This window comes from Corapipo altera, unplaced genomic scaffold (genome assembly GCF_003945725.1).
Source record: "Corapipo altera isolate COAL_440 unplaced genomic scaffold, ASM394572v1 2b, whole genome shotgun sequence".
Taxonomy (NCBI): domain Eukaryota; kingdom Metazoa; phylum Chordata; class Aves; order Passeriformes; family Pipridae; genus Corapipo; species Corapipo altera.
This window is the reverse complement of record NW_020884874.1, coordinates 31,534,889-31,556,153: the sequence shown is the minus strand read 5'-3', so window position 1 is coordinate 31,556,153 and position 21,265 is coordinate 31,534,889. Positions and strand designations below refer to the sequence as shown.

General features: G+C 40.1%; 1 protein-coding gene across 1 annotated transcript in view; it reads left to right on the top strand.

The window, feature by feature from the left end:
• Positions 1–21,265, top strand: part of AGPAT4 (1-acylglycerol-3-phosphate O-acyltransferase 4) — a 73,786-nt gene that overhangs the window by 22,610 nt on the left and 29,911 nt on the right. Inside the window, exon 3 of the mRNA XM_027634134.1 lies at positions 13,446–13,615. Coding sequence (XP_027489935.1) covers positions 13,446–13,615 — 170 coding nt within the window. The remainder of the gene's footprint in view (positions 1–13,445; positions 13,616–21,265) is intronic.

Below are 21,265 nucleotides of genomic sequence, written 5' to 3'. Positions count from 1 at the left end.
ATAGTACTGAATCTGAAGGGTAGTCTCTTGATCCCCTGTAAACTTCATGCAGAGATGCAGAGAATATCTCATTGATCACCATCACCAGTTACAAGAAAATACAAACCAACAGTAATCCAACTGTGTCCAGGGAAGAACACTACCTCCATAGGAAGAACTGCTGGGGGAACTCTGAATTCTCCTGGGTTTGGTCAGGTAGATCTACTAATGTAACATCCAAGTGAGGTGCAGTGTGTCTCATTTGCTATCGATTGGCTACATCTTCTACCCCCCCTACTCACTTTGGAGCAATGTGCACCATTGAAGGTGTACACCTAGGTGATTCTTCCTCTTCCAAAATCATGGCTGTCATATAGCAGTGATTGTACAGACTTAATTTCTTGATGTCACTTCTAAAGAAGCTTACTCTTGTTTTTTGGAAAAGTGTGGGAAATGCGCAGCTGTGAGGCTTTTGACTGGGCCTCCCATTAATAGAGCTTTGATGCTGTAAAGGAGCTCCTTTCCTATCTTACTGGATTTTTTTTTCCTGAAAGCAGTCTCATACCATTCTCTTAACATTTTCTAGGTATTTCCCTTTGTTCATATAGTATCTCATCTGAAGATATGCAATGTACTAACCCTCTGCAGTTTGCAGAGAACTCTATTGACAGTATAATCACAGAGAACTAAAGAATCTATTTCTTCCTGCAAACTCAAACCATGTATCCATAGGACCTATGAGACAGCCTTTGTTGGTTTGCTACTCTTTGTACAAAGGCAAAAGATATGCAGGAAGATGTTAACCTTGCAGTACTCAGAAAAATGCTTTCATTGTCTGAATTGGGTTATATTTTCAGAAATTGAATGCAAGCTGATCTAAGTTGAATTGTAGTCAATGAGTTGCCCTACCCACCAAAATATATCAATTAAAGCTGTATTATTTGAACGCATAATGCCTTTTGTGCTCATAAAGGTGGAGGGATATACACAAGCAAAATAGCTGACATACCTCTTCAGGTTCCAAATGTTTTTATTTTATCTACAGTTTAAAATTGAGACCATAGTGCATTTTCCTTTTGGTATAACAGTAAATTTTCAATATTTTTCATAATGCTAAAAGTTCAGAAAACTTCTGCTTGGATTTAAACTTACTATAGAGTTCCTTTCCCTTGTGTCTTCGCAGGCTCTTCATTAATTCATGCTTAAAATTCAAGGTTTCCTGAAAGATGATTTAAATTTCCATAGTTGTATGGCTATAGCTTGTACCTTCCTGTAGGTGCATGCAGTTGTCAGGTGGGAATTAGAAAGGCTGGAACGGCAGATCCATGAGTCTTTGAGATACTGACTTTATTCTGATAAGAAGTGATAGATTTCTTCATGTGGAAAGCAAATGATGGTTGATAAATAGATCATTATGCAAGTGCCAGGGAGCAGAAAGGCAGTGTCCCAGGAGCAGCCCAAGCTGTGTGCTTTCCCATTAGTGACTTAATGGGAAAGACCTGTTCTGTGCTGTTGCTTGATGTATGTGCCATGTAAATAATTCCTTTGAAAGTCCTTCTTCTGTCTTGGAAATATAGGAATGGGAATTGGACCTCTTCTAAGAGCAGTGATATGCTAGGTTATTCCTATGTTATGTAGGATATTGGAGTGCTGTAGTAATCTTCAGGACTGTTTTTCGAAAGTGATTCCTATGAACAATATGAGAAGTTGAGTACTTTGTCCCAACCGGTGTGGGAATGATAATGCTGTCTTTGATCTTCATATAAAGAGTCAGGATGCTGGAATATCTCCTTTATTTCCAGTTCATGTAATTGATTTCTTGCTGTAGAAAAGTCCTGTAATCATGATTGCATTTTTAAGCAGGGAAGACCAAAAAAGGAGCAGGAAGATTGCTTGCTCTCCTATATGAGCAGTGCCTGTTGCAGGTGGGTACTTTTGTAGGATGTCTTTTCTTGACATATGAAAAGTAAATGTTAGTAGATGAAACCTGTGAGACCAATTTATCTGTCTGGAAGAGCAGTTTTGCTGATTTCTGGTATTTCGTTTGGAAGGTCATTCCTGCTGCTCTGTTTACTGCGTCATTATGCCTTCAACAAGGAGCCGTGTGCTGACCTTTGAGGGCAGTCCAGGTGGACAGAGGAGCAGGAGGAGATGCCTGTTTGTTATCTGCACTAACTGGTCCCATACAAGGAACTGCTGGTTTGTTGAAACATGGGAGTATTGCCAAATTCCTTGGGGAAAAAGCATAAGAGGAGCCTTCAAATGCGAGACAAATCTCTCTGACACGTGGCTGTTAAATAATTAATTTCCCCAAAGGGTTTGAAAAGAACGTTTCAAAACACTGACTGCTGTAGATCTGTATTTGTGTTAAACCCATTTTACTAGTGAGGCTGACTTTGTTCCACACACTGGAACTTGGAGAGAAGAAGCTGTGTTGTAGACTGATTATGTCAGGATAAAAGACAGAAAAAAGCTGAGAAATTAAATGTTTGAAGTGTACAACTCCTTTGTTTTTTTTCTGAAGGGAGGGTTGCTTTTTACTTGCAGCAATGGAGATGGTTTAAAAGGAATAGTGGCTAAAGAAATGAACAAAACTTGTTTCTGAGTTCCTTCACCCTCTAGCTCAGGACTGCTCTAGAGAAGGCAGCATCAATTGAAATATCTTGTTTCAGGAACACATATGCTGACTTTAGATTTCTTCTTCTCCTGAGGAAAAATCATGTTTTACATTTTGTGGGTGTTATGTTAGAAAGGGAGAATCTATTTGATTAAACTTGAATGATCGGTGTGTGTTTAGAGAGGGAAGACAATACGGGAATAGGAGCCAGAGCGACCCTGGAAAGTGAGGTGGTGTGCCAGTACACATGCAGTAATTGGAAGGCTCATACCCAGATCAACTGCTGGCTCAAATAGTAGAGACATGCCTTAATGTATATTTTAACCACAAGGTTTTGATTCCTCTATCATAGCCTCTGTGAGAAAAGCCCATTCTGGCTTTCAGTGTACCTTGAAGGTTTCTACACTCAAGATCATACATTAAATCTGATTCTGACCTTGGTTCCCAAAGCAATTTCGGCTTGGCTGTTTTACATCCTAGCTTGGCCATATTAAACTGCCTGTAGTTTATTTGTCTCGTGTGCTTCACCTGAAACACTGATGACACTCCATCAAAAAGGATGAATCACCTTTTCATCAATACTGTTTTGTTGTCTTAATTCATGGAGCTGAGGCACAGCAAGCAGCAGAAAGTTGTGTAATATCAGCCTTCAAAATTACAGCCATAGAGTTTTAATAAAGCAATGTGTTTTTCACTTACTACACTAGCCACTTTATGCACATGTACATGCAGGTTTTAATTCTATGACTAAGCAAGCATTGAGGCTGAATTGCAAATAGATTGACAAGAAGATCAAAGCAAAGATACACCTTTAGCTTTGTAATGGGCATAGTGATTCTAATCCTTATTTCGTGTAACTCAGCATGGTGTAACAGTGACTACACTGGAGATTATTTTTATTCCAGTATAGGATCTGGCCAACTAACATAAATGTTAGTGTATGTTTGAGAGAAACAAAAAAAAGTGAGGGAAAAAAATCTGTGTACTATCAATCTGTAGTTCAGTTTGTTTTTTAAATCTGTGATTTTTATCTTGAAGTTATATTGACAAATCAGTAAGTGTTGGGAGGAGGTGGTTGTTACCTCTTTAAAGTGGAAACTTTCTTTGGATACTTTAGTATTCGAAATGGCGCATTTATGAAGTGTTCCTCTTAGCATATCATTCCTTGCCAGTCGCTCTGTGTAGTGCATAACTGCCTTTGAGCAGTTGTCAGTGAGCTTTGCTTTCAGCAACTGGTGTGTGCCCAGTACTCTATAAAAGAACACTGCCTTGTGTGCTTGTCTGGAGACTGTTTCTGTACACTGCATACCCTGCCTGAGCTCTCTGCATCTAAAAGGTGAGTAGTGGGCTCTGTGGCCGGCGTAGGGCTCCTTCTGTCCCCACTCATCTAGGGATGGTAGATGAAACCATCCTTCCTGTCCACATTCCTTGTTGTGTGGGCTTTTTTAATAAATGGCCAGCTCTGATTTGAAGTAAAAAAAGAGAAGCGTATTTTAGAACAGTGTTCGAATCTTGGTTTAGATTTATTTTTTCTTTGCTGTTTCTTAGCTAAGAGCAGAGAGATGCTTCCTCTTCAGTTTTGGGGCTGGACCCTCAGTAGAAGCAGCTCTACTGTTTCTCTTCAAGACTATGTACCTCTTGCACAAAGTTCATAAATCAAAATTCCTTGCTGAACTTTGAGATCTGTTTGCCTGCCTTACTGCTTTACTATGTCAAGGAGCAATCTGATATGCTGCAACATTTGGAAGACCGTGCATTGAGTTCTCCCTTGTGGAAACCTCCATGCAAGCTTTGTCCCGCAGAGCCAGGCTGTTGGAAGAGCCTTTACATGCCATCTGGCTGAAGTGTTGTCTCGCAAGCTTCTCAGTCACACCCTTGGCAGGCAGAAAGAAATTGTAAGGAAAGATGCTCACAGCAACCTAGGTCATGAGTGATTTCTGTCCTTCAGCTGACATTTTCTTCCACTACTGTTGGGTTATGTGGCAGTTCCACTTGGAGAAGAATTTGAGCGGGTAAAAAATACACCACTTTCAAGTAAAAAGCCCCTAATGAGACAGGACTGGAGTACCTCAAGGCTCTTCGTGTCCCTTCTGGGTTCTACTGTGGTGCAAACAGTTGCAAAGACAATGAAGCAGCAATATTGATAACAGGGGAGGTTATTGTCTAAGCCTTCAAATACGATCAGTACATTCAAATACTAAATAGTGTTTATTTGCACTGGCGTTCTGCTTTCCAGCTTTTTAGGCAAGATTTTAGAGAAGTTCTAAATGCCTGCACAGAACCTCAAAGACCTCTGGCACAGTGCCAGCGGGCAGCCTAACAGCTGTGCAGTCTGCCTTTGTTGGGTCTGATATAGCAACCAGAACTGATGCTGTTAGTGTGCTTCTCTTAATTCTGAGTGGCTGAAGTCCTGTGAGAAGTCCAGATGACCATCAAGAAGAGTTGTTTTTAAAATGTTTTTAAAAAGCTCTAGGTCTTCCTTAGGCAAAGAGCAAGCGTGAGCCTGCATGAGTTAAAAGGAGAGTATTTCAATGCATTGTAAATCAGAAGTGTGTATGGCCTAGAGGGTGAAAAGAGGATGATTTTGCCTCCATTGTTTTGCAAGCTGATAAATACTGCATCCAAGTCAGTGGGTCACATGGATCTTGTTTTGAGAAAGTTGAGGCAATAAAGGTGGAAAAGATAATTCAGAAAGGAATTTTCTAGCTAAGGTCAAGGAAATCACTGACTCTTGTGATAAGCTGTCTTTTTTGTTCTGTGAGTTCTCTACAGTTTTCATCAGTTTGTCATGGAATAAAGTTCTGGTACCTGGTATACTTAATGTAATATTGTAACTCCTGCTTAAATCTTGAAAAATTTCCCGATTTTTTTTCTTGTGATTCTGTTGTGCTAGAAGTACTGTCATAAAGTTGACAGAAATATCAACAGTGTGTATGCTTCTGATCTTGTGATGCCTGTCTACTCCTGACATCTGCATGCCTTGTTTGTATGATGGATCTTTATTTTATTACTGCTGTGACAAGTCAGATTGTGCCTTTTAAAAGAAGCAATAACTATTTCTCCTGTACCTACTTGAAATGGTCTGCCTGCTACCCTTCATAATTTGCAAAGCATTGAATAGGAAAGTGTCTTGGGTTACTAGAGAAGCACAGCCTACCTTTTGTAGCTGCCAGAGGTCTTTTTGGAAACTTGAATCAACGAGTGTAAACTTGGAGCCAGTTGATGATGAAAGGTTTCCATGTACCATGTAAGCTAAACCTCTGTTTCATAGGAAAGTTATTCAACACAAGTAGTTCTAAGAATACCACACAGTTGCAGCAGACATGAAAAAGGAAGAAGCTGGTTACCTCTCTGCACAGAATTTCTGCAGTGTGTTTTTTGTGGATCCTTTCAGTCTGAGCAGTGAGAGGTTGGGCGAGTGCCTTTACATTCTCACCAGCTGGAACACACAAGCTGCAGGCTGTGAGCAGGTTGCAATGTTCCACCAGTGGATTAATTTTCTAAAAGCTTTGAGGAAATAAGAATGTAAGCACAACCAAACTAAATGTGAATTGAGAGGCACTGATGTCCTTACGTGTAATATTGTTGTATGTAATATTGTTGGATATGTCTGTCTTAACAGAATATTCACTTTCTGATGTGTATTCAATTCTTTGATAAGAAAAAGTGGGGATTTTTGTATATTTATATATTTGGATAACATTATCTTGAGGGGTTACAGACTGAACCCAGTAGAAAAATCACAGCTTGATACTTGATAGGTATATCTGAACTGTAGTAGTTTATTTTTAATTCATGAAAGCCATTTGTTTGATTTGTAGTTTCTGACCTTATTGTCTCGCTAAAGAACATTTTGTGAAAGTCACTGATAGGGATTAAGAAGCTAAAATAAGCACTGGGACATAGTTCTTGTCTCTCAAGACCTCATGTGATGAGATGCTGTAAGATTACAGGCAGAGACAGGGAATTCGGAGAATGCAAGTGAAAAATGAGTAATGGTTTTGTTCTGAACAGTGTTCTCAGTGATAAAGGTTCCGTGGTTATTCACCATTAACTCTGATGATATAATACAGGTACTCAGCTTTTTGTTTCCATTATTGAAATTCAGATAGAATATCTTGTGCATAAGAAGACTAAGTAGAAGCTATCTGCCGTGGCTTAAGTCTAAAAATAGTTTGTAGTATATAATTTCTAGTAATATGTAGATGTTTCTTTTGAGTGCACTAGTCATCTGAAATCAAAAGTAAGTATTACTGGAAAAGTACAGAAATGTTAGAAACCATTATCCCCAGTTTTCTTGTTCTGCAGAGATTAGTTTCTTCTTTTTTTATTTATTTACACCTCTGTGAAATGTAACTCTTGTTAACTAGAGGCTTTATTTAAAAACACTGCAGATTTTGTTAGGATTTAAATTACCTTTTTTCGGTTTCATAATTAAATACACTTTTCTAACAGTTTCTGCTGGAGATTGCTTTCTCTAGCAACTGTTAGTTTTTTTATCATTAGTCATTCTTCTCAAAGATAAATTCGCATCTCTTCTTGTCAGTAGCTGAAAATACAGGTTAAAGATATCGATGGCATGGATTTAGAGCAGCAAAAATAACGGGATTTTCTCTCTTGTTCTGAAATGCTTTCTTTCTAAAGCCCAAATTCTTGATTTTTGATTTGCAGCTAAGGAGAATAAACTTGCTATATAGAGAAATTAAGGCTATTGAAAGACTACATGCTAGAAGGAGAGAAATTATGTGAAAATAGGGCTTCTTCCTAAATATGTGGATTAAACATGATTCACTTGAGTCAGATAACTACCCTAATGTTTAGATGATCTAATTAGTACAGATAAGCAATGCACATGGCAAAAGAACCCCAGTCACACTTGTGCACGTACTGTAGTCCTAAGAAAGTATGAGTCCTGAGTGTGGACTATGTTGATTGTCCTACAATTACGGAAACATTAATGACATCTTATATCAAAGAGGCCAATTGTGATTGAATAAATACAACTTAAGACTGACATCTATTGACTTAGTTTATATTTCCTTCTTTGGATACTCAATTTTTCAGATCCTGACCCCCTGGAAGGTGATTTTTCAACTGAGAACTCCTTTGGGGAGGGTTTCTGGCTGGTGCTGCCCTGCTTAAAGAGAAGCCTTTGCTTATTACTGTCTTCCTTCTCGTCCAGTGAATGCTCATAGTAGTGTTTCGTGGTCTGCAGTGTGTTTCTCAGGCAGTGATGGAAGAGAGGAGAGAGGTCTGTTTGGAAAATCTCACTTTTTTTCTAATTAGAGGAAATAGGACTAGAAAGGAGCTCCTGTATCACTGAAGTAAATTCATAGTTTTTCTAGCAGTGGAATAATCTTTTTAAGATGAATCTTAATTTACAAAACTGTTACATATTTTTAATCTGTGAAAGTGATTAGAAAAAGCTTCAGAATATCAGATACCTGTGTCTTCAGTCGCTTTAGACATGGATGTTCTTGTGTTAGTATAGTATTAAGCTTAAATTGTTCTTTTCCTGTACCGTTAACTTTCCGCATCCATAAGCCATATTCATGAGGAGAAACCCAACCCTCTTCCAGCATTTGCTTGATAGCTTGAGTGAGCCAAACTGTTCTACTTGCAGGTCATCCTGATAGCCCTGGTCTGCCTCTGCTTCGTTTCAGTGTTTCCTTCCTGAGCGTGGATGTCGGGTACTGATGTGCTGACTCAGAGATTCTCTCAGTGGTGCAATGTGCCATTCCTTTGTCTCCAGGAACAAATATCATGATGCCATCTTTTTCCTTCTTAGAGCTGTGTAATATGAATGGAGCAGAAACTTTCAGTGGGAAGCGAATATTCCCAGATATCTCATCTGTCATTTCCGAATTATGAGGCTCTATTTTTATTAGTTCTGTAAGATATGCGATGATCTGTCCTATCAAAATTAATTCCATTTCTGCTACCCTTCCTCTCAAGGTCATTTGATTCTTAACTTTGTTCTGACTTTGTATCATCCAAAAAGTTTATTAATAGCAATTTCTTTTATTGTACTATGTGAATGGCTTGATATTGCCTGGGTGTATTAGATTTGAAGTCTCTTTTTTTCCCTGCCCTTCTGGTATCAGCAAATTCCTTGAAAAGAAACTGTAGAAATTCAAATACCTGATGGCAAGTACGTGTTCATACATTTGGTATTTTATAAGAGCAGATTTGTAACCGCTACATAATTATTGGATTTTATTTTTTTTGTGTATCAATTTAAGATGGCCCTTGCTTGTGCTTAATATAGGTCACCCTGCCCTCATTTAAGCTTCTGTTCTGGGATTTCGACAACAATATGCCACCCTAACCATCAAAATGAGAACTGGAGTAGCATCATATACACTGTTCAGTTAAGCTGTCGTTGCTTCAACAACTTCATCAGTGGGATACAGAAGTTAATCCTTGCACACTCCCCTGGGTAAGGCATGTTGCAGGGTTATACTTGATGAAGGCATGGCAGGAGAGAGTTGTATGATGGATCAGGTGCTGTTTTGCTTTGTCCCAGAGTGAGCCTGTATGCCAGAATATGAAAGTTGTTTGGTCATCTCTTTAGAAAGTGGTTGCTGTGCAAGCCCAAACTAACTGATAAGGGCTGTCAAATGCCACATTAGTGAACACTGCAGAACACTTAATACCTTATTTTAAGTTGTTTCTCACTTGCTCTTTTCATGTTTGTTCTCCCAGCACTCATCTCTTCTGCCTTTCTGTGCTTGTACAGATGAATGTACTAGACTTCCTGGCTTGTGTATATCAAATACTGAATAATTTAATAAAAAACATAATCTAATATTCACAGAAACCTGACACCAGCTACTGCTTACTAAGATGCTTCCTTCTACTAAGGACAGAGCAAAAGTTTTCATGATGCTTTTTATTTACGTTTCTTATTCAGAAAGTCTGCTTCATAGTGCAGACCTTGCATAGCAGTAGTGGCAGAACCACTTGGGGCATACTTCTCCAGAATGCCTTCTGCATCCTCACAGGCCACCTCAGCAGAACATATGACTGATGTGCATGCCAGAGACCTACGTTAAACTTCGAGAAGGTGGTGTAAATCCTTCATTATTTACTTTAGGAATAGTTGAGTGCAAATAACAGTCAAGATAGTGGATGGTTCTTGTTGCTTAAGAGAGACAAGTTTATGCAAGCTGGAAGAGTTGGTTGGTGCTGTTAAATTAGTACTGACATCTGGAACCCCGCTGCCTTTTGTGAAGTGCTATTTGTTGGACGGTATGAAGTATTGTGACAGAAACTGCCTGTCCTCATGGTTAACAGGAGGCTGTAGCATATCTGGTGTTCACTGTTAGGGATGATGTTGTCTGATTGGCTGAACACAGTTGGGAGAGGGTTAAGGAAAATGGATAATATAAATGGTTTGCAGTCAAAAGTATTGTTTTTATTAGACCAGTTGACATACAGGGAAAACTGTAAAGGATTTGCATGCAGAAATCCTTCTTCAAGCTTAAAACACAAATTGCAATATTCAGTTTAAATTCAGGTTGAGAACAGCTAATTGAAGGTTGATTTTTCTATTTGTCCATTTAGCCTGTCATGGGAAGGAGAGTTGGTACATATGTATTTAGGGGGAGTAGGGATACAGAACAGAGAATGACAAAATTGTCTGTGGAACACTAATGTATGTTGGAGGTACACAGGCATTATGGAGGTGACAGACGCAATACTTCATAATCATCCTTTCCAACTATCTTCTGACTGGTTTTAGTATATTATAGTGTAGAATTTCCTTGAGAGGAAGCAGAAGTTACTCGTATGAATCTACCAACGTGGAAAACATGCATGTATGCTCAGGACAGATATATGATGTTTCTTCTTCTCAATTAACTTTCTACTGTAAGACCATCAGTAACTTCTTCCCAAAAGCTTCTTGGGGATCCCTTGCTAGCTGGAGCTGGTTGGTAGCTTCTGTGCTTTGTTTTTAGCTGTCATCTCCCATCTGCTTGTAACTAATTCCCGTGAAGAAGTGAATGTAGAGGTCTTTATGAGAAACCTAACGGTCATGATGTACCATTCGTAACACTGAGTGGTTTTGTCAAGTGACTAGGTAGGGACAGTATTTCTTAAAGATATACAGGTTTAAAAGTAATAAAACCTACAAGTAGACCAAGGATACATGAAGAAAAAATAATTTTTGGGATGTATGTGTGTAGGAAAAAGCTTAAAAGAAAATATTGAAACAAGACTAGTATTCCTTTTGCACAGTGACTTGCAGTGAATGAACTGTAACCATTTTTTTTTGCTAAGCAGTTCCTCTGTGGTGCTGGTCCTGCACATAGTAGAAAAAGCTTTATTGTTTTGTGTTCTGAACAACAAGAAACCGCATCTAGAAGAGACGCGACTGCCTGATTTCACACCCATACAAAACAAATGTTGGTGTCATAGGAACTTGCCAGCTGTTTGTCGGTACTAACTCCTTTGATCAGCACATGGTATACTGTCCTCAGTCATTTGTGGCAAAAGCAGCACATTGCTTGTGTTGGAATATATGATTTTTGAAGAAAAGTACATAAAATAATTTCCTGCAAGCTTATGCTGAAATGAATGGGACTTGGAACCTGACTATATGAAAGGGCTGTACTGTGCTTATCTTCTTTCTTGCAAGCACACCCAGTAATTTACTGTGATGGATAAGGAATTAAAAGTCATCATTTCTGCTTTCTTCACTGTTAGTTGACTTCTGTCCCTAAAAGCGCAACCATGTAGTTAACTGAAGTATTATTCAGGGGAATTGGTTACAGGATCTTTCATGGAGACTTGTGCAAAAATCTTCAAAACCAGACCTGTAGCCAACAGAGAAGGGGTTTCTTTGTTTTTCTTTTGAAATTTATATGCACAATTCCCCATACACCCTCCCTGCCACCAACCACCTACTTTTTGCTGCAAGACAGCTTTAGGGGGGGGAAAAGAAGTCCAAAGATATCAGTGACTGTACTACCAGCTCTGGTAAATGTTGGGGTAGGGAATGGGTGGTGGCAGCACTAAGGAAAGAGGGGGCTGGATTTTGGTTTTTTTCTTCTCTTTAAGCCGGTCAACTTAAGCATTTTCCTACAGCTTGATGACCAGGACCTCTGTCTTGGATTGAACCAGATTACTCCATTACACCTCATTGGTGGTCACATGCACACCTGGATGTGTTGCACACGTAAAGAATGAAAGGGAATCTGCTCGATGCTGAAGAGCAGAATGCCTCTGGTGAGTTCTTCATTGGATGATTAATACTGGATCATGGGACATTTTAAGAGTCTTTGACACCTTATAAGCACAGGTGGATCCATTATGGCCATCATGGTGAATATCTTCAGGCCATTTGAGTGAACTGTCCTGGTGTCTCCCCAGGGGGAGTTATCACAGGTTAGTCATTTGTGTGAGGACACAAATAGCCTTGAGGCTGTAGGTGTACACACCCTCTCAGTCATCAGCCTTCCAGTCTTTTCACACTGGTTGATACATTCTTCTCCCAGGAGAGTACCACTTAAGTCCTCCCCACAGTCTAAATTAGTAGGCTTATTTGGAGAAAAGAGAAAAGGTAGATATCAGAGTCTTTGTGTAACCCAGGACAAGCTGTCTCACTGAGATGTGAACATCTTTGGCTTTATTGGGAAATTAGTTTCCAACCAGTAAAATCTGCCATTGCTCGGTTAGCATATGGCAGTTTAGGTCTCCCTCTGCATCTGTGACAATTGTTTCGATGTATAATAGCATGCATTGAGTAATCTGTACTCCTGCTGTGGTAGTAGCTACCTGCCCTGATTAGAAACAAACAGATGGACTGACAAGTCAGTCATTAATCTCTACCATAAACATGCTTTTATCATATTAAGGTAATGTTACTTGAATAGAGATTGTTTGTTAGCCTGGCTGTAACGCTTAGGTAAAATTCATTCGTGTCATTTATGTTCTCTGCTGTACAGCACAATGTTGTCCAAGAGCTTCAGACAATTAATTTTGCTCATGATGACTGAAAATGTAGATGACTTGTTCCTTGCTATTTTCTGGTTTTGGTCACCAGTAAGGGACCTAAATTGAAAGGAATTCAGAAGTGTTTCCAAGATTGGCCTGGTTTTGATCTTTCCTGAAGTGAATGAGGATTTGTGGTGCTTGCAGCTTGTCTTTAGCCAGGAGAGCATCATGTACGTCTCATTCTTCCAGCAGAGGCATTTGTACGGCACAGCTCTGCTCTGAGGAGGAGATACATGTTATTTATCAAAGAATAACCCCTTGCATTAGACCTCTGCTTTGGTTCAGAACTTTTGTGATAGCTTTGAGAGGAAAGAGATGCGTCCCTTAACTCCTCTGCAGTCTTGACAGACAGCTCTCATTTAGTCCCATGGTACCCTCATGGTACCCCCAGCTCAAGACATGAGTTGCTTGAAGAGAGCCATTGCTTTCAGTTTTCCTTTTTCTGTCTCCATGGAGATAGAGCTCTCCGAGCTTCTTGGCTTTACTGACTCACTTCAACTTCCTGTACCCCAGACCAGAAAGATTTCTCTAAATATAAAGGTTTGATTCACAAATCTTGTGGTTAGACTTACAGTTCCAAGCAAAACAAATACAAAGCCTACAATACAAGCCTGTGCTTGATAATGGGATAAGCAAATGAAATGTATATGATTGTAACTAGGTTACTGCTGAGAAACCACTATTCAGCTTGTGAAGGTAGCTGTGTTTTAAGCAGTCCTCAGTACGTGTTCTTCATTACAGCCGTTTCATTGCTATGTGCTGTTGAGGTGACTGATGTTTTCAACATGATACTAATTTTTGGCTTTGTATATACTATGTACATTCATATATTTCTTGTTTTTTATTTCAGAGATGGTGATGTTGCTGGAATGGTGGTCAGGCACCGATTGCACCCTATACACTGATCCAGAGAGTTACCACAAGTATGGGAAAGAGAATGCCATCGTAATCCTTAATCACAACTTCGAAATTGACTTTCTCTGTGGATGGAACTTTTGTGAGAGATTTGGGGTCTTGGGGGTGAGTTTATTTAGCATTTAAAATAAATTACTTCTTCTTGGATGTGTAAAAAACACCCAAAACAAGTTATGTGTGTTTTTGAATGCTAACAGATCTACACTCAATTTCACCCACCACTGTCCAGAATTAGAGGTGAATCTAAAGCAGTACAGTTCAAGTATGTGGAGTACTGAGACAGGATTGCTTGGGCACAGAAATTTTAAAAGCGTTGCAGTTAAAGCTGATGGAGATATTTTTTTTAACCTGTGGAGGTCCTTACAGTTACTTCTCTCTGTGTGTTTGCTAGGTTCATTGTGCTGCAGAAAGATGAGCTGTTCCATGGTTCTTTCCCAGTAAATTATAGAATTTGTTTGCTTTTTCCAGTGTAGTCTTACAAATCCACAGGTAGAGTTTGAGTGATGTAGCCTGCCTCTCTCAGAATGAAAGAGCAGCCATCTCAAGTGAAAGCAGTAACCAGCTTATAGCTAGTAAGAGATGGAGGAGGAATGAGTTACCCATGGTTGAATACACTGTCACATTAGGCTAAGAGTTAAGTGTGCATTTGTTTTTAGGGTTGCCTTTTTGTTTCCCCTGCCAGATCATGGGGATGATACAAGGCCCCTGTCTAAATTAGCCTAACTTAATTTTTAGGTGGTGACTGTATTCTCTGTCTACAAAGGATTTATCTAATAAAAAGAAAGACTAAAGTCTCCTAAAAAGAGAGACTAATACCTCATTTTGGCAGTCTTCTGTGGCATCCTTCTAGCTTTGATGCTGGCCACTGTCAAAAGTCCTGACCTTGGATTGTGCAAACCTATGATTTTTTTATGGCCTTTCCTTTGAACTCTTTGCACTTTCTGGAAATCTGTGCATCACTTCAGTCACTTTCAAATTGCAATAATGACAGTTCTGTTTAAAAAAAACCCCAACAATCTAAAAGGGGACCTTAAAAGTAGAGGAAAATGAACCTAAGCATTACAGGCCCTGCATGTCACCAAAATGGCTGTTAGGTCCTAATTACTGAAGAACAATTCTGCTGTAATGTGTGGGACTTGAGCAGAGAGCTGGAGGATGGCATGGTACAGCAGGAGATATAGGGAAACTTGTTCCTGGCAAACAGATGTACATGCAAAAATCCAGCCCCTATCTACGTGTTCATTATACAGTGGTGTTTTAGTACAGTCTGTCTAATTTTGTAAGCCTAATTGCCTCAGTTCTCTAAATAAAGCTGTGTTTTAAAGGGTCAGGTGTATCTTCAGAAAGTACCAATATAGAAAATGAAAGAATTGTTTCTGTACAAAGTAGTAGGGACCTACAAGATCAAAAATACCTTGTTTTTTCATTTGTGCTCTGTAGTTGGATTGAATCTTACTAGCTGTAATTTTTTTTCATAGTTTTCCAAGTTAATCAGGATTCTGTTTTAGTCTGTGTTGTTCCCTATGCATAAGAATACCACAACATAGAAGCATAACTGCTGAAGAATTATTGCATTGCACTAACTGAAAATATTTTTTCCTTTTTTTGGATGCTTACAGTTATTACTCGATTTGTATTTATGCTAATCTTAGGATTCTCTAAGGAACCGATATATGTTGAGTTTTTTTCTTTTTTTTTTGGTTTAAAAATCTGTTTCAGTGTTGAGTTCGGTTCTCAGAAACCGTTCCAGGAAGAAGTAGTTCCCATGTGCTCTCATTTGCATACATGTCTTTACTCAACAAAGCAGTTCATTTCCCTGTTGGGGCAACCAGCTGAGGTTCATCTTAAACCAGGTTAAGAAAAAAATAAAAGGAAAATGCTACACAATCAGTTTTCCTCATTGTATTGTCTATAGTTTTATACTGGTACTTGGCTTGGGGCAGGGCAGGGGTAGACGAATATGCAGGGATGGGGAATATAGGTTGGTTTGACTTTGTGCTGCCTTACATCAATTTCCAGAGCATGATGTGGCACCACGATTAGAAACCATGATGTTGAGGGCTGATGTTTAGAAAAAGGAGTTAGAGGAAAAAGGCAGGTGTCCAGGCAAGATGTCTAAGGTGTTCCAACCTCCAGTGTTTTGTGGCTCAGCAACTTTGTGAGCCGATAGTTGTTTATATTTAATGATGTTTAATCATAGACTCCATTAAGTTTCTGTGCAAAGTTTAGGTATCTGCCAACACCTTACTCAGCTGATCTCATGTCCACTACTGCTGAAAAGGAAATCTTGCACATGTTGTCCCCTCCATCTGTTCTGGTGCTTCTCTGTTCTATTTTGGCATGTTTCAGATACCCTTTCTCTCTCTTTTCTGCCTTAACTAATCCAATGAAGAAAGGAGAGATGCCTGGGGAGGGGGCAGAGGGAGACAACTAAGACGACTTCACCTTTGAGCTGAAGGAGTTGGAACTAGTTGTGCTTGGCTGCAGCAGGCAGACAGACAGAATGGCTTTGTTGTGACATTCGGCTGTACCCTGTAGCCCTGGCAGATAATGGCAATGCTCTTAACAGTGTCACATGCATGTGTTCAAACTTTCAGCATTTTACAGCTTGAACTTTTATTAAATGAAGCCATTAAATGTTGTAACTTTTTGCTTAGTTCTTGTGGTTTAACCATCCAGGCAGCTGAACACCACAGATTCACTTGCTCACTCCCTGCTCCCTGTGGGATGGGGGACAGAATTGGGAGATAAAATTTGTGGGTTGAGATAGAGTTTAATTGGACAGGAAAAGAAGGGACAAAAATAATGACGATGGTAAAAGAGTCAGAATATACAAAACAAATGATGCACCACACTCCAATTGCCAAGCAGCAGCCCCCAGCCAACTTTCCCCCTAGTTTATATTTCACATTATATAGTGTGAAATATCCCTTTGGCTAGTATGGATCAGTTGTCCTACCTGTGTCTCTTTCCAGCTTCTTTTGTCCTCCAACCCACTCCCTGACAGAATGGTGTGAGAAGCTGAAGAGTCCTTGATGTAGTGTAAACACCGCTTAGCAACAACTAAAACATCCGCATGTTATCAACATTATTCTCATTCTAAATCCAAAACACAGCTACTGGGAAGAAAATTCACTCTATTCCAGCTGCAACCAGGACATTGTTTTTGTTTATCTGAAAGCAGTATTGAGCATCCTTAAATGTCTCTTGCCCCTTCTGTCCCCAAAAGAAAAAAAGAAGTCCCTTTTCCTTCTAGGTTTTAACTAGGATATGAAAACTGCCCCTCCTGGTCTTAGTTACAACATTCAGTCTGTTTGTTTTTCTGCTCCATCTGTTGGATCTCTTCTCTGGTACTGACTTTCTCCTTATAGCCAAATTACCTTAATCTTAACAGGTTTATAAAGCTCTCTCAATGTGGCTTTGTTTTTATCAGTGTTGGTTTAGGGAACTTTTTTTGCTGTTTTTGGGGAGTAGAGTAGGAGTGGCACAGTCTGTTGTTTTTAGGTTTGTGAACCTGAGTGTTCTTCTAAGGACTCAGATCTCTACTTTTATGACATGAGGTTCTCTGCTTTCATGAAGGTTTTTTTTTTTATTGGCTCTGGAAGAAAATTTAGCAAAAAGAACCAAATAAGGTGCTAAGAATTTGAGGAGTGTGCATGGAGATGAGGAAGGGGAAAGAATGACAATTCTAATATTTGTTTTACTTTAATTTTTTTTTTCTTTAATTCTTTTGGAGCACCCATTGAAAATTCTAGGAGGCACCGGGTTGACAGTACTGAGTGAGAACCAGAGACTTGTTCATTTGTAGTGGAGAAGGAGAAACCCGCATGAAGAAGCAGTTTTATGCTTGCTTTTACTCTTACAAGTTATTGAGATTATCTTGCTAGTTTATGGATGTATAACTGTGCAATATCAAACCTTACATGATTTTTTTCGTTGTTGTTGGAAAATAGAAGAAGGAAGCAGACTTCACGAAAACTAGGAGCAACAGGGGTTTCAGGAAAACCTGCATTGGGCCCAAACAATCAATCACATGTCTGTATTCCACTTGTGGGGTTTTTTGTGAAGGTTTCTTTGGATTTTATTTTCATTCCTTGCCACTCATCAACCACATTTCCACCTCTATGTGCTGCCAGACCTCAGTTTTGTGTGCAGGAGGAGGGGTATATAAGAGTCCTTGATGCTAAGTCAGCATCATGCTGCCACAGACAGCATAGATGTCCATGGGGATGGCTGAATCCTGCCTCTGTGTGACGCACAGGTGGCTGCAACAAGCTGTGAGGGAAGGAGGGGCTGGGCTGCCAAGTTGATTTTCTGTAGAGTTGGAAACAGCATAGCCGCAACAGGACACAACTTTGTCCACACCGGTGTTTCCTAATAAGAGACAGGGCTGTTCCTGTGATCCTGAGCCAGGGTGACTGTGATGGTTGTGTTGTGGATGCTCTGCTTTTCTACCCCATGCTGGTGCGATGGCTGGGGGGATGCTAACTCTGGTGTCCGTGTTTTGCTCTGTTGTGTAATAGAAGCATGGACTTGGTGACAGGTCCCTGCACTCTGCTGTGCCCTTCCCATTTCCTACCTGTGACATTCCAGTCCTTGGATTTATCTTCTTAGTGGTGGACAACCTAGCTACTGTATCACTATTTAAATATATTAGTAGCATTTAGTTTCTTCAAAGGATGTTCCTAACCATTCCACTGAAAACAGACCTACTGTGCATCAGAAATGAAACTCAGGATAGAGGCATATTGTAGGAGGGAGGTGTTATTCAGGATTTTTACCAAAAGCACTTCAATATGCTCCCTGCCTGGATTGACTGCTTCACTGCTTGATCTGATTAAGCAGTGATAAAATAGCTTTTCTAGTAATTTAATAACCCTTTTTCTGAGATGAAGACCTTAATATTGGCAAAAACCGCCCATGCTTTAAGGCTAAACGTGCTGGTTTTTCTGTTTATCTTCTGGTGTCTTTGGTGTTTCAAGTTAGTAATGCTGATGTTTCTGTCTCAGTGAAACATAAACATTATTCTGAGGGGCTCATGTTGCATCAAAATATTTGCATTTCCAAAAGAGGCCATATTTCTCATAAAAAATCACTAAGCACATATAATAAATTTTAGCCTTAAGTATCTGTTCCTTGTGTCAGGAAACCCAGATTTTATTTGAGTTGTTTATTTTGAAGCATGCTGTTGGAAAAACTAATCATGACCTTAAATATAGGTGTGAGAAGAGACTTTTGTAGGTTATTGTATGGGACTGATAGGTGTGTGAGCACAGTAGTTTGTGCATTTTAAAATATTTATAGATTTTAAACTAGATTTGAAGGGGGAAGGGAACAAAATTGGGCTTGCTAGAGAAAAGGCTCGGGGTCACATGCTGGTGTTTGAGAGGTGGTGTGCTAGCGAGGTTCTTTGGTCTGATGGGTCCGTGGAGGTAGAGCATGGAGATCCATGCAGCAGCAAAAGCCAAAGTTGTTGATGTGTAAGAAACCATGAAGTGCCTGAGAATGATCACATTGGAATTCCCCCAGAAAAGGTGCCAGGATCAATAGCCCAGCTGAAGTGCATCTACACCAATGCACATGGCATGGGCAACAAACAAGGAGTTGGAAGCCATTGTGTGGCTTTAAAGCAGTGATATTGTTTCAGTCACAGAAACACAGTGGGATGACTCGCACAACTGGAATGCTGCAGTGGATGGCTATAAGGTCTTCAGAAGGAATAGGCAAGGAAGGAGAGGTGGTAGGATAGCCCTGTATGTTAGGGAGTGTTTTGATTGTCTAGAACTGGACAGTGGTGATGAAAGGGTCAAGTGTTTCTAGGCAGATATCCTGTCGGGAGTCTGTTACAGACCACCCAACCCATGATGAGGAGGCAGAAGAAATGTTCTATAAGCAGCTGGGAGAAGTCTTACAATTACTAGCCCTTGTTCTTCTGGGAGACTTCAACTTACCAAATGTCTGCTGGAAATACAACACAGCAGAGAGGAAGCAGTCTAGGAGGTTCCTGGCGTATGTGGAAGACAACTTCCTGATGCAGCTGGTGAGATAGTCAGCTAGGGAAGAGGCCCCGCTGGACCGACTGCTCGTGGTGTGGACAGGTGCAGTCTTTGCTGGGTAAAAAATTGGCTGGATGGCTGAACTCAGAGAGTGGTAGTGAATGGAATTAAATCCAGCTGGCAGCAGATCACTAGTGGTGTTCCCCAGGGCTCAGTTTTGGCACCAGTCTTGCTTAATATCTTTATCAATGATCTGGATGAGGGGATCGAGTAAACCCTCAGTCATTCTGCAGACAGTGCCAAGGTGGCTGGGAATGTTGATCTGCTGGAGGGTAGGAAGGCTCTGCAGAGGGATCTAGACAGGCTGGATCACTGGGCCAAGGCCAATTGTATAAGGTTCAACAAGACCAGGTGCCCTTGGGTTACAACAACCCCAGGCAGCACTACAGGCAGCGGGGAGAGTGACTGGAAAGCTGCCCTGCAGAAAAGGACCTGAGGGTGCTGGTTGCCAGTGGCAGAACATGAGCCAGCAGTGTACCCAGGTGGCCAAGAAGGCCAGTGGCATCCTGACTTGTGTCAAAAGTAGTGTGACCAGCAGGACCAAGTAAGTGATTGTTACCCTGTACTCAGCACTGGTGAGGCTGCACCTCAGTACTGTATCCAGGTCTTGGTCCCTCATTACGGGAAGGACATTGAGGTGCTGGAGTGTGTCCAAAGAAAAGCAACAGAACTGGTGAAGGGTCTGGAGCACAAGTCCTATGAGGAGCAGCTGAGGAAGCTGGGATTGTTTAGCTTGGGGAAACGGAGGCTCAAGGGAAGACCTTATTGCTCTCTACAACTACTTGAAAGGAGGATGTAACAAGGTGAGGATTGGTCTCTTTTCCCAGGTATAAAGTGGGACAAGAGGAAACAGCCTCAAGTTGTATCAGGGAAAATTTAGGTAGGATATCAGGAAAAATTTCTTCGTTCAGAGTTCCATCAAGCATTGGAACAGGCCGTCCAAGAAAAGTAGTTGAGTACCCATCCCTGGAGGTATTTCAAAGATTTTCAGATGTGGCAGTTCAGGATGTGGGTTAGTGGTGGACTTGGCAGTGCTGGGGTAGTGGTTGGACTTGACAATTTTAAGGGTCTTTTCCAACCTAAACAATTCTATTATTCTAAAATATGTAATTGTTCTTGTAGGCAGCCAAAAGTGCATTATTACTTGTATTTAACACAGCACATTAGCATGTGCTAGGGAATATGTCTTCTAAAATATTGCTGTGTTACCTTTCCAACATGGGGAAATTTTATTCAATATGAAGCATTAGAAATTAGGAGCCTAACTAAATTACTGGAATGATGGCTTTGAGAGACAAAAGAAACATATCTTTCCATCTTGATGCCCTAGGAGTATAATATGAAGGAGTGCTATATTTCAAAAATAGAGCAGTGGAAATCATCAAAAGTATGTCAATGCTGAGGGCAGCCTAGAGAGCAAATAACTTATGAGGCAAATTGCTGCTGCTAACGGTTTGCAGCTACAATAAACTTGTTTTGAAACTGTGGAACAAATTTTTTGACACTCACAGCTTGCACAGTTATTTCTTGCTGTTTGTTATGCTCTTGATCAAGAGGTGTTGAATAACTGAGGCTGGACATACAGAATCAAGATTTTCTTTCTTTGACAACAAGCTGGACAAATGCTTTTAAAATAAGCTTGTAAGAATACTTTTTTTTTGTGATATTGGTGCGGTCATTCACAAAGGGGAAGGAACTT